A 12892-nucleotide genomic window follows, 5' to 3' on the forward strand; every position below is an offset into this window, starting at 1 on the left:
AAACATTTTATCACATTTTGTCATTAGCCTACCAGGTCTTTGTAATGATAGCATTTAATGGCTTTTCTGTGTTCCATTTTGTCATAGTACAGTTTCAGTTAAATGCTTTTCTTTGCATCGGGCATCTGGTTTGTTTCCTTTTCTCTACCATGAGAGATTGTGCTGCAGTGAATCACTCTGGGTATAAATATATTTTTACTTCTGTTAAACTGTTTCCTGAAATAAATTCTTGAGGGTAGGATAATGGATCAAAGGGTCTGAATATCTTCATGGTACTTCTCATATGTGTTTACAGTGTTACTTACTGTGTGGGTTCATATATTCGCTGTACTCTATGCACATGTCAGTCTTTACCTATTTTTAAGGCCAGAAGTAGGAATCTGGAAACCAGTCTCATTTTGTTCTGCCTGTGTAGTTCTAATGCACTGTGTAATTTCAGTTACACAGTAACATAGTAAAACTTCTGTAGACATTTGCTCACCTTTTTTTTTTTTTTTTTTTTTTTTTGCGGTATGCGGGCCTCTCACTGTTGTGGCCTCTCCTGTTGCGGAGCACAGGCTGCGGACGCGCAGGCTTAGCGGCCACGGCTCACGGGCCCAGCCACTCCGTGGCATGTGGGATCTTCCCGGATCGGGGCACGAACCCGTGTCCCCTGCATCGGCAGGCGGACTGTCAACCACTGCGCCACCAGGGAAGACCTGCTCAGCTTTTAAAAAAATATTTTTATACATATTGTCATCAGCTATAGTTAATTAAATCTGCTTTTTTTTTTTTCTCTTCTATGAGGTTTTGTTTTGAGCATAGCTAGTGAAGGGGGGTTGACCTATATGATTATTGGGGTAGAGAAACCTTGTCAGAGGGGTTACTTCCTTGGGTTTATCTGTTAATTATTGCCCCACAGAGTGTAAGAAAGAAGGGAGCATTGACACCAGAATCTTTGTCCCTTGCTCTCACTATGTTCCACAGGGACAGTAGACGTTTCACCTGTGACTTTCAGATGACCTCTCTGCACATTTGTTTCCAGGGATTTTGGGGGAAGTAGAAAGAATCTGGGCTTTGGGGTCCTACACAATAAGTTTGAAATCTCAGTTTGCCTCGTATTAGCCATGTGACCAAGGAGCAAGTTAGTTATCTTCAAATCTTGATTTCTCCATCTGTAAAGTGAAGATAATAATACTTATCTCTTAGACTTGTATAGTTTAAGAAATAATATTTATAAAACATGTAGTATTTAGTTTATAAGTACTAATGGGGTGCCAACACTCACATGCACTCTATATATACATAGTCTAATCGAACTTCACCAGTTTGGCATGAACCTCATGTAGAGTTTTAGTCTAAACACATTCTTATAAGCCTTTTTTTTTTTTCTCTGCCACACCTCACGGCATGTGGGAACTTAGTTCCCTGACCAGGGATCGAACCCATGCCCCCTGTATTAGAAGCACGGAGTCTTAACCACTGGACTGCCAGGGAAGTCCCTTAAGCCCTTAATTTTAAGGTCATGATTCTTAGCCCTTGGTGAATCTATTGTGTTTCTCCCTCACTTTTTGATTTTGGGGAGTAATTGCAATAAAATTAATATTATCTAGTATTCATTGTATTCTCTGTCCCATACACTCTGGCTAAGCACTTTATATGCATTTTACGTTATCTCATTTCAACCTAAGAGCGGCCTAATGGTGATGCTGTCATCTCCATTTCGTGGGTGAAAAAAATTTAGGCTCTGAGAGATTAGGTTAATTACTTAAAGTTACACAGCTAGTAACTTGCCTGAGGAGCTAAGGGTAGCAAACCAGTTGTTTGCTGCCAAAGTCCATGCTCTTTACTGCCACACTGTGTCAACATTGTCAAATTTTTGAGTTCATAGAATAATCTGAACAGATTGTTAAAAATGACAGAAACACAGGAACTGGTAACCATGGTTGGCTGCAGTGCAGATATCTGGGTGGTTCAGGGGAGAAAGGAAAATGGATTTTTCAAATAATACCCTATTATACCTTATAAATTTAGTACTATTTGCATATATTACCCTTCTTTTTTAAATTAATTCATTTATCTATTTATTTTATTTTTGGCTGCGTTGAGTCTTCATTGCTGTACATGGGCTTTTCCAGTTGCAGTGAGCGGGGGCTACTCTTCGTTGCAGTGCATGGTCTCATCACGGTGGCTTCTCTTGTGCAGCGCGAGCTGTAGGCACGCGGACTTCAGTAGTTGTGGCTCATGGGCTCTAGAGCGCAGGCTCAGTAGTTGTGGCTCCCGGGCTTAGTTGCTCCGCAGCATGTGGGATCTTCCCGGACCAAGGCACGAACCTGTGTCCCCTACATTGGCATTCTTAACCACTGCACCACCAGGGAAGCCCTATTACCCATTTTAAGAAGGGATTTTTAAATATTTTTAATGCACAATATCCAGCCCTTGCTTCAGAGAGTCTTACTCAGTTTATTTCAAGGCCAAGCATCCTCATTATAACAAACATCTCAGGGAATTCTGATACAGATAGCACAGGGGACTGTGCTTCAAGAAATCCCGACGTAGGGGGCATAGGTGCAATAATTATGTCAAAGGAAGACCTCTTCTGGCCTTAGGGAAACACGGTGATGACCATAGCCATCTTTACAATACTCCCAACTGTCCCTTTTCACATCTCTTGGGTGAAGTGACCTTGATGCTACAGTTGTTTTGAGATAGGGGCTGTCTTGCCTCTTCTGTTAAAACTTCCTTTTGGTCTTTGGTAATCAAATATACCTGAACTGTACATTTCCCATGTGGCCTTTTAATTTAGGTTTAATTCAGTTTTAATAATGTCTCTGACATGGACCTGTGTTATAAGAGGTCTGTCCTTAGTAGGCTTGGCTGACTTTGGTATGAGAGTGTTTATATAAATATGTTTTAGTTATTTTCTAGTGGACTCTGATGGCAAGGTGGTGACTAACCAGGAAGGCGTGTTCCGCAGCAATTGCATGGATTGTCTGGACAGAACTAATGTGATCCAGAGTCTGTTAGCTCGTCGTTCGCTTCAGGCCCAGCTTCAGGTACAAATGCTTTTTTTCTTTTATTAGATAAACAATATAGCAAAAAAGAAACTTCATCTTTAAAAACCAATAACAAGAAACATTCACATGCCCCCGTCCTAACCCAGTTCTTTTTGGTTTTGTGTCTTGCCATCCATGGATGTACACTTTGTCCATAACCATGGTCAGTGTATGTACAGTTTTAAATTTTGCCTTTTTGCTCTAGCATTATATGTGATCATAGTTTTTTTTTTTTTTTTTTTGCGGTCCGTGGGCCTCTCACTGCTGTGGCCTCTCCCGCCACGGAGCACAGGCTCCGGACGCGCAGGCCCAGCGGCCACAGCTCACAGGCCCAGCCGCTCCACGGCACGTGGGTTCCTCCCGGACCGGGCCACGAACCCGTGTCCCCTGCATCGGCAGGTGGACCCTCAACCACTGCGCCACCAGGGAAGCCCATGATCATAGTTTTTAAGAGGTGCATTGTTGTGCTATAATTTACTAAGCCATTTAGGTTTCTATATTTTTGGCTTATAAATAAGGCTATAGAGAATATACCTATGTATATTATTATTAGCTTGAATTATTTCCTTTGGGTTAACTCCTGGGTTAAAGAGAATATATACTTTCCAAGAGGGTTATACCAGTTACCCCTAAGGCTAGCCAGCAGTGAAAAGTGAATCTTGCCAGCATTAAATATTTTTATTTAGAAAGGTTTTATTTCTTCTTTAATAGTACAGAATAGTACCTCAAAAGTTGTTTTCGTTTGCACCTCTTTTATTGTTTGGCAAGGGATATTAACTCCCAGGTATAAAGTTTCTGACACAGCTTTGCTTTACCAGTAAGACTGTGTTGTTGAGAAAGAATAGGTATAAATATTTTCTTCTCTTTATATTTGGAATTAAAAATATGTATATCCCAGATTTCCAGATCACATTGGCATTTGATGTAGGGAGCAAACAAAATGCATCCCAAGTGGTTTCCTGCCTAAATAATTCGTAAACATTCAACTTTGTTTGTGACAATTTTATGGGACTCAGGGCAGAATTATGGAGGGAAAATACCTCCCCAAATCCTCAAGTAGGACATACCAAAGGAGTGGTTGCCCTCTTTGAGCATTCTCTAGCTTGTATGGTACTGTGTCCTTGTCAGTCTGTTGGATTTATTGTACTTCAGAATATATTTTTCAATAGAAACAATATTAGGAATGGTTGTTTCCAAGGCTGATTAACAGAACTCTATTTAACTAGGTTTTGTAATCTGTATTTAACTAATTTACACGCTGAAAATAGTATTATAAAACCTAACCAACCTTCAGAGAGTCTTTGGGCAGGAACCTCTCTAGCCTCAATGCCAGCTAATGTGGGGACTCCAGTTGTGCCTTTCCCCTTCCAGTGAGGGCAGGTCATTGAGCATGGGTAGGCCCCATTCTGAGGGAGAGAGAGCGAGATGTCATTTGAGCTGAGCAGTGAAGATGGTGGTTCTAATAGGGTAGCGGGTCTGAGACAAAGACCAAGGCAGGAGTTCCTAATCTGTGGTCAGTGAACTCCAGTGGGGAGTCCATAGAGAGCTTTAGGATGCCCAGGAGTCCTCTGAGATGATATGCAAAGGGCTGTTTGTGGGGAGGTAGGTAGGTAGTATTCATCCCAGTTCTCAAAGGGTCCCAGGGTTAGGGGATAAGTTTGGAGGTCAGAAGTCTGGAGATGGTGAATTGTGAGGAGGTAGAGGGGTAAAGTCAGTGGAAGGTTGGGGGTGGCAGGAAAGGAGGTAGTAATGGCTGGAATCCTGCAGCAGCCTTCCCTCTCCCCCGTCCTTTCCCTTCTGCCCCGGTCTCTGAGTTTACAGTCTTGCCACTGTTCCTGCGGTGCTGGGGCTCAAGGGAGAGTGGGGGCTATGGGCAGAAGGAAGCCCAAAGAGAGGCTTTTGCAGCCTGGCCTGAGCGGGAGAGTGCTGTGGTCCCCATGTACAGGGAAAGCATCTCCCACCTACAGCCAGGTGACAGATGATCTGGGGACTCTGCTTTTTCTTCCTAAGTCATATGTGCTGAAATCTGTTATACATAAACATAGGTATGATTCTTATTCCAGAGACTAGGAGTTTTGCATGTGGGACAAAAGCTTGAAGAACAAGATGAATTTGAGAAGATTTACAAAAACGGTAGGTAATTTCTTTAACAGAGGCAAGGTTACTCAAAGTTTGAAATAAATAATTTGGATTTAGAGCATTGGTTGTTATTTTAATCATTATCAGCTGATTTTTACTTTTTCTCGCAGCCTGGGCTGACAATGCAAATGCTTGTGCCAAACAGTATGCGGGAACTGGTGCCTTGAAGACTGACTTTACCAGGCAAGCCATGCTTTAAAATCCCATTCCAGACCAGTGGTTCACAGTTCTGGTGCATAGTAGATCACTTGGGCAACTTTTAGACAATAGCAACAGCAAACCACCAGTGCCTGGGCCTCATTTCAGACCGGTCAAGTCAGGACTGCAGGGAGATGGGGCCCAGGCACTGGTGTCTTCTTAGCATCTCTGGGTGATTCTGATGCACAGTGGGGGTTGAGAACCATGGCTCCTTAGCTTTTCTCAAAGCTTACTGTGCACCTGACTCACCCCAGTCCCACTCAGCAGGTCTGGGGCAGGGCCTGAGATTCTGTACCCAGGTGGTGCTGGTGCTGTTTTCAAGGACCACACTGGGTAGTGAGAGGTTAGAATGTTTTGAATTTGTTACACATGTGGTTGGGTCTTTTTCTGCTATATGGATTCCCTGGGAGCAAGATAAGCTTTCCAGTCTCTTTGCTGTTTCATGCCACTTAACCTGGGCTGTGTGTTTCTCTTCTTATTTCTTGTCTTTGCAAGTGGAACTGAGCATTTTTCCTCTTTGTGCCTACTTTGGTAATATTTTAGAAATAGGATACACATTTCTTGGACCCGATATTGGTTTCTTTTGTGAGGTGTCTCCTTCATATATTCAGGGATGTTTTTAAAAAAAATCTTTATAATTCACCTATCTCCATACCACATACTTATTGGCTGTAAAACAGTGTGAGAATTTTATATTTTTGCATACTAATGCATAATTGCATTAATGCATAATTGCATATGAATGCAAATCTGTAACTCAAAACTTAACCTCATATTTAACCAGAACTGGGAAGAGAACTCAGTTGGGACTTATAATGGATGGCTGGAACTCACTGATACGGTATTACAAGAACAACTTTTCTGATGGATTTAGACAAGTAAGTTTGTTATTTGATGCTAATTTTTGGTCATTAGGTGGCTGTATCTTTGTACTGTTCTTCTGTAATATAATCATACCTAATTTGGGAGTTACTAATTTCCTTTTTTTCTCTTCTAGGATTCCATAGACTTATTTCTTGGGAACTATTCAGTGGATGAATTAGAATCTCATAGTCCTTTAAGTGTTCCAAGGGATTTGAAATTCCTGGCTGTAAGAAACGTTTATGTTTTTCAAGTTGTTAAAAGCATTGTGTCTGAAGTTAGAGATGGTGCCAACTCCCCTTGATATAAAACATTGTATGTTGTTCTAAATGGAACATAAATATTTAAGTGTCCCCAAGGAGCAGATCAGGGAGAGGAGTAAAATAACTTTGGAATGTTTGTCTTCTTTCAAACTTGACTGTCTTTGGCAGATCCTTTTTAAGTGAGAACACAGACGCATGGGGAGTGTGAGGGCTTCTCATTTCTGGAGACTACTCCCCTGAGGTTCAGGGATTGCCAGAGGCAAACTTGTGACCTTGAAGTTGACTCCTCTGTTCACAAGACTTTTCAAGAGCCTCTCTGGGGTCTCATTCCAGTGGGCAGGGTGTCCTGGAGTGGAGGGGCCTGGTGTCTGGGTTCTCATCTGGGCGACCTCCCTCTGCTTAGCACTCCCTGGTTTGGAGCAAAGCCATGTTTTTTCAGATCTTTTAACCTGTTCGAAGATTTGGGCAGTTATGATCTAAACTCTAAATAATGGTGTTTTGCTGAAAGAAAGATACTTTGTATATTAGATTGCAGAAGGGTTTTATTCTCTTTAAAGCAAAGCATGCATAACTGATTGTACAACCATTGATTAGCATCTTATGTGATGGTTTCTCTTTCCGTTTTCTTTTCCAGTTGCCTATTATCATGGTTGTCGCCTTTTCCATGTGCATTATCTGTTTGCTTATGGCTGGTAAGTCTGCCCTTGTTTCACATTCTTACAGTCATTTCTTAGAATGTTGAACTTTCCTGTACAGCGTCTTAAGTTTGCGCCTATTCAGTACTTGATGTTTCCCTATTGAATTGAATGAGTTAAGTGGGCAGGTGGGAGGATTAGTCCTTAGATGTGACAGAAGGAAAAATGTATACTCAGTAGCTTGATACTTTTTTTTTTTCCACTTAAGCTTTTTAAAATATTTTTTTCTTGCTATCAAAGTAATACATAGTAATTACAGAAAATACAGTTGGGCAAAAAAGAAGATAATGTTATTTATCCTCTTGCCTTTCAGAGATAAGCTAATTACTCTTAACATTTTGATGTTTTAATCTCTATAAGTGTGTATTCTTTTTTTCAAAAGTGAGATACAAATTTTTTTGTAATCTGTTTTTTCACTGAGCAATATAAATATTTCCCCGCGTTCTTTATTTTTAATGGCTGCACAGTATTCCATTAATGGATGTATAATTTATTTAACCAACCACCTATGTTGGACGAATAAATGTTATTATAGATGAATACATTACTTCTTAAATTTTAATAGCGAAATTGCCTAAGAACCTGAGCTAACAAAGTCTTTATTGGTTTTCTTTTCTCTCTCAATGTTTTTCTGTGTTACTAAGTTAATGGAGACATTTTCATCTTAAATGCATGTTAAGCAGTGTTCAGTGCTCTGGGAGTTTGAGTCTGTAACACGTTGCATTGTGCCTCGAGGTGCAGCCTTAGGCACCTCCAGTCACATCCTCTATCCTGAATTCGCTGGGCTGACATTTCTCTGCCTGGCTGACTTCTGCCATCCTCAGGCTCTCCTCTCATGAAGTGTCTCTCTGTTCTCCCACACAGACCTCATCTCCCCCTTTCTGATTTCCACAGCATTTTGTGTACCTCTCTTATAGCACTTTCTTCTTTTAACCTTGTAAGCACCTAGGGATTTCTTCTTCAGAGGCGCTGTACTCTTTGGGGTCCTGAATGCACCCAAGGTGTATTTCTGTTTGTGTGGTAGTGATTTGCGTACTCATTCGTCTTTCTCACTGAATCAGCAACTTTTTGAAGGCAGAGATGGTGTCTTACTCATTGTTTTACCTCCTGTGTCTGGGATACAGTTTTGCCCTCCGTAAAACTTTGCTGAATTAAGGACTCCTCGCCCCCCACACCCCACACTAATTCTGCCAGCTTCTTGGGGGAGGCTCAGAACCTGTTCATCTCTGTAATCCCCTCAGTGTTCAGCAGTGTAGGTAGTCATGACACAGGGAGGAGCTGTCTTCTTGTTACTCTAGGGCAGGGGTTAGCAGACGTTTTCTGAAGAGTCAGATAATAAATATTTTAGATTTTGTAAACTATATACGGTCTCTGTTTGCACAGTTTGTTTTTACAGTTCTTTAAAAATGTAAAAACCATCACAGTGCAAAAACAAGCCGAGGACTCTCAAGTACAGCATCACTGTGCGGCATGACTAGGGGGTCTGTGTCACATTTGGGGCAGGAAGGAAGAGGACAGGACCAGCTGGCATGTGCTGCTCACGGTTCAGTTCACACCCTAGATCCTTTGACTTCTCTCTTTAAAACATTGCCCATTGGATGCCATTTTCTGGGAACCACTCCACTGCTGAATTAGTTTTGTTATTTTGGTCTTTTTATATACTTACATTTCCCTGTGGAACCTCTGGAAAGGCAGGGAGATCAAGACCAAGACTCAGCCTGAACAAATGGACCATTCCTTTGGGGAGTGTCCCAGAGTGGGCTTGTGAGGAACTGCTTTTTTCTTTATCCAAAAAGAGTTTTAAAACCCAGAACTGTCAAAATTAGCAATTGTGGAAATTTGAATGTTTTCAAGTGAAAAGATACTGGATGCTGTGGTTAATAACATCTCATGTCAGTTAATTGTTGTAAAGTAATGATCTTTGTGGTGTTTAGATATGACAGTGTCTGATTTCTAGCCCCTACTTTGGTATTTAAGAGAATAGCAAATAAATGCAAGCATGTTCTCTGACAGCTTATTAGGAAAGTGTCTACACCCTGATTTCCTTTCTGGCGTGCCCTCTTAACTGGCTGTTGACCTCTGCATGTTTCCCTGTCAGCAGGTGAGGCCAGTACTATTGCAGGAGAGAAGCAACACTGGGTTCACCTGTTCAAGGAGTTGAACAAAATAGACCTTTTCCCATTGGCCTGCTGCTTCCTTCATGTACTCTAGACTTTGAAAAAAAGTGCATCTCAGGAGAGTTGTGTTAAATATGTTGTATTTATTGAGTTTTGTTTTATATACTTTATTTTTTTTTTGTTTTTTTGTGCGGTACGCTGGCCTCTCACTGTTGTGGCCTCTCCCGTTGCGGAGCACAGGCTCCGGACGCGCAGGCTCAGCGGCCATGGCTCACGGGCCCAGCCGCTCTGCGGTATGTGGGATCTTCCCGGACCGGGTCACGAACCTGTGTCCCCTGCATCGGCAGGCGGACTCTGAACCACTGCACCACGAGGGAAGCCCCTATACACTTTAATACATAACTTTTCTGAAGCATGTATATTTGTAAAGTTATTTTCCATAACAGAAAAACCCGAATGAACTTTTTGGCCAACGCAGTATTTTTTGTGTTAGCATTTTGGTAGTAGCTGATACCTGTCATAGATAGGACTATGAACTAAACTATTAGTAATAATTTCTTATAATATTAAAGTATATAATCTAAAACTAATAATTACTGTTTGCTTGATATAACCTGAAATTAGTTTAGTCAAGCGGTTCTCAAAATGTGGTCTCTCGACCCATAGCATCAGCATAATCTGGAAACTGGTAAGAAATGCAGATTCTTGGACGCCACCCTAGGCCTGCTAAATGAGACAGACACTGGGGTTCAGCCCAGCAGCTGATTCTTTATCAAGCCCTGAAGCGGATTCTGTTGCCAGCCAGTTTGAGAACCACTGTTTTAAACCTTAATTGAGAGGTTCTTATATTTTTCCTTTGGATGTGTTTGTAAACTTTAATGTTGTCAAGATGTGCTAAACGGCTGAAAGCTGGATCTAGTATCAATAAAATGACTTGTTATTTATCAGCTCTTTGTTTTTAAAATCAACAGGTGACACCTGGACAGAAACACTGGCATATGTGCTCTTCTGGGGAGTTGCAAGCATTGGAACATTTTTTATTATTCTTTACAATGGCAAAGATTTTGTTGATGCTCCCAGATTGGTCCAGAAAGAAAAGATAGACTGAATTTGTGTCTGTGGAAAGCGGCTTGGCTTGGAAGATTCCATTATGCAGAACTGGAGTCTTTACTGACCCGCTTTCCACGTCAGCCCAAGGTCTTTTTAAATCCTTTATCCAAAAGCACATCTTGCGCTTTGTGTGGGGGTGATGACTTAGAATTGATCTGATGTTACTGCCTTGATGATCTCTTTACTATTGGGATGGTTATCATTTGAAGCTATTCTATAATTAAAATGTAACCTCAATTCAGCTCACGGAATGGAAGGAATCTATTCATTGTCAGTTTAATCAGCTGTTGCAGAATAAGTAATATATTTTAAAAAAATCTAGCTTCTTTCCTTATTTAAAACAGTGAAATTATTTTTCTAGCTCAGTTTATTGTCACTGTAGAAGCAGTTTCTGTTAGCAAGCATACTTTTCCATACATCTTTGGACTTTTCTTTAGTTTAATAATAAGCTAAGTCTACTCTGTTTATAAAATGTCTTTTACATACATCAAGTAGTTGGACGAAATAGTCTGTGACTACATGGTAGGAAAGAGGAGACCAGGGGTCTGGTGTTCCTTTGGAGCTTCAGTTGGGCTGCCTTATGAGTTCAGTCAGCTTGAGCTGTGCAGTTTAAGTGTGATGAAAAAGGTTCAGGTGTATTTTATCTTTTTTAAAAGGTGTAAATGAAATCAAAGAATGTGAAGTCTCTCTCTTATGCTAGAGGTCCAAAGCCTCCTCTGTTTTCAGGATTGCCCCAGTGTGGAAAATGCCCTTGGTTGGTCAGCTCCTTCATTCTGGACCTTTTGGTTTCTTGGGGGTCTTTCATGGAGACATGCAGGCCTCTGAGCGGGTCTTGTGCTGAATCCGAGGTTGCACTTGGAGGCAGCAGCTGCTTTTCCACGCACGGTAGGGTCGATGCTTTTCCCTATTTAAGGGTTTTTGTTAGCTGTCAGTAAGTCTAAAATTTAGTGCTTCCAGGTAGTTACAGCTCTCCAAATCAAGGACCAACTTAAACTTTAATTTATGTGAAGAAATAAATCTGAAAAAATACACTCTAGAAGCTGTGCATAGTTCTAATTATAAGTCAGACTGTATATTCAAATTGTAATTATGAGGTTTAAAAATTAGAAAAGTATGTAAGGAAGTATAATTGCCACTATTTTAAAATAGTTCAATTAAATACTGCTACAATATTTGTGTTGTGCTTGAAAATATGTACAGTTTTTTCAATGGTAATACCTTTTCCTGTCCTTAAATATCTCTAAAGAGCGCCTTGATTTTAACATTACCTTTTTTCCAACATTATCTTTTATAAACATTAATAAGAGTTGTTGCTTTTAGAAACTTTAAAGGAAATAATAGCTGGAAAACCCTCTGTAGCTTAAAGTCAGTCATTAAAACTCACAATAGGGTAAGTAATTAGAACTACCTACTCTTAACTTGTAAATAAGCATAATTCGTTCCAAAGAGGAAATATCGAAACTTAGTTCATGTCTACTGTAATGTATTACTCAGATGCTACTGGGCATTTCACATTAAGAACTTATTTCAGCGACCACAACAAAGACCAAATCTGAACTGCTGACGTGGCTGTTTTGCAGTGAATGGGCTAATGTTGGTGTGTTAGATCTTAAGGTATCAATATTTCAGAACCCTGCAATGATTATATTTCTAAATTCATGTACTGTCCATCCGTAAGTGAAAATAAAATGTCATACTCTTTTCTAACTAATGTTGGTGTCATTCCTATACCTTGTTTTACAAAGGGATGTTCTTTTTTATAAAAAACATGCAAAGCAATGTGTGGTCATTATAGAAGAATTAGACAATGTAAGTAAGCAAGAAAATGAGTAGCTTCTGAAATTCTACTTTCCAATTATGGCCACTTTAAAAATTGTGTTTATCCTTATAATTATTTTTCAGTTACAGGTATTCCAGGGGAATATTTAGTATATTGTTCATTAAAAGATGTCCCCTGTATTCCCACCTCCAAATTGTAATTTCTTTTTCAAAATGATAGAGGCTCTCAACCAAGAAGTGGGACAATATGCTTATTAGAAAACGTCCTCTCAGGCCACAGATGTCAGGGAGCCCGAGGGAAATGCTGATGTAGACACCTCGGTGCCTAGGAGACCCTTGCACGTGTGTGTGTGGTGTGTGAAGGGTGTTTTGGGGGGAAGTGGCTTAAACAAGCATTTGGGGGTTTTTCCTCCTGCTTGCCTATGAGTCCTGATGTTAGAAGTTTTCCTACTACAGATAAATTACAGTTAAGTCTTTAAAATATTATGTTCTTTGGCACATGGACCTCTCCACCTTGGCAGCTTGGTTCACCAAAGCCAGCAAGATGGAAGTCACAGTCTTTTTTAACCTAATCTCAGAAGTGTCATCCCATTACTTGTGCCATATTCTATGCATTAGAAACAAGCCACTAGATCAGCTCACTCGGGGAGGGGATTACACAGGGCATGAATACCGGGAGGTGGGGCTCTCTGGAA

At 40.6% G+C, this 12892-nt stretch overlaps 1 protein-coding gene across 22 annotated transcripts in view; it reads left to right on the plus strand.

Annotated features, from left to right (window-relative positions):
• The window catches only part of SACM1L (SAC1 like phosphatidylinositide phosphatase), a 67595-nt gene that overhangs the window by 45399 nt on the left and 9304 nt on the right, over positions 1-12892 (plus strand). For 20 of the 22 annotated variants that reach the window (XR_003430867.1, XR_003430871.1, XR_003430869.1 and 17 more), the window contains 6 exons: positions 2897-3035; positions 5099-5168; positions 5285-5357; positions 6157-6250; positions 6370-6462; positions 7131-7188. Coding sequence is in view for 2 of the 22 variants with exons in the window: in XM_027097035.1 (XP_026952836.1) it covers positions 2897-3035; positions 5099-5168; positions 5285-5357; positions 6157-6250; positions 6370-6462; positions 7131-7188; positions 10280-10416 (664 nt within the window). In the remaining 20 variants the exon portion in view is untranslated. Of the gene's footprint in view, positions 1-2896; positions 3036-5098; positions 5169-5284; positions 5358-6156; positions 6251-6369; positions 6463-7130; positions 7189-10279; positions 12130-12892 lie in introns of those variants that run through there. The other 2 variants (XM_027097035.1, XM_027097036.1) reach the window with 1 other exon arrangement.

This window comes from Aethalodelphis obliquidens, unplaced genomic scaffold, assembly GCF_003676395.1.
Source record: "Aethalodelphis obliquidens isolate GAN/ISIS:26980383/991018 unplaced genomic scaffold, ASM367639v1 scaffold111, whole genome shotgun sequence".
Taxonomy (NCBI): domain Eukaryota; kingdom Metazoa; phylum Chordata; class Mammalia; order Artiodactyla; family Delphinidae; genus Aethalodelphis; species Aethalodelphis obliquidens.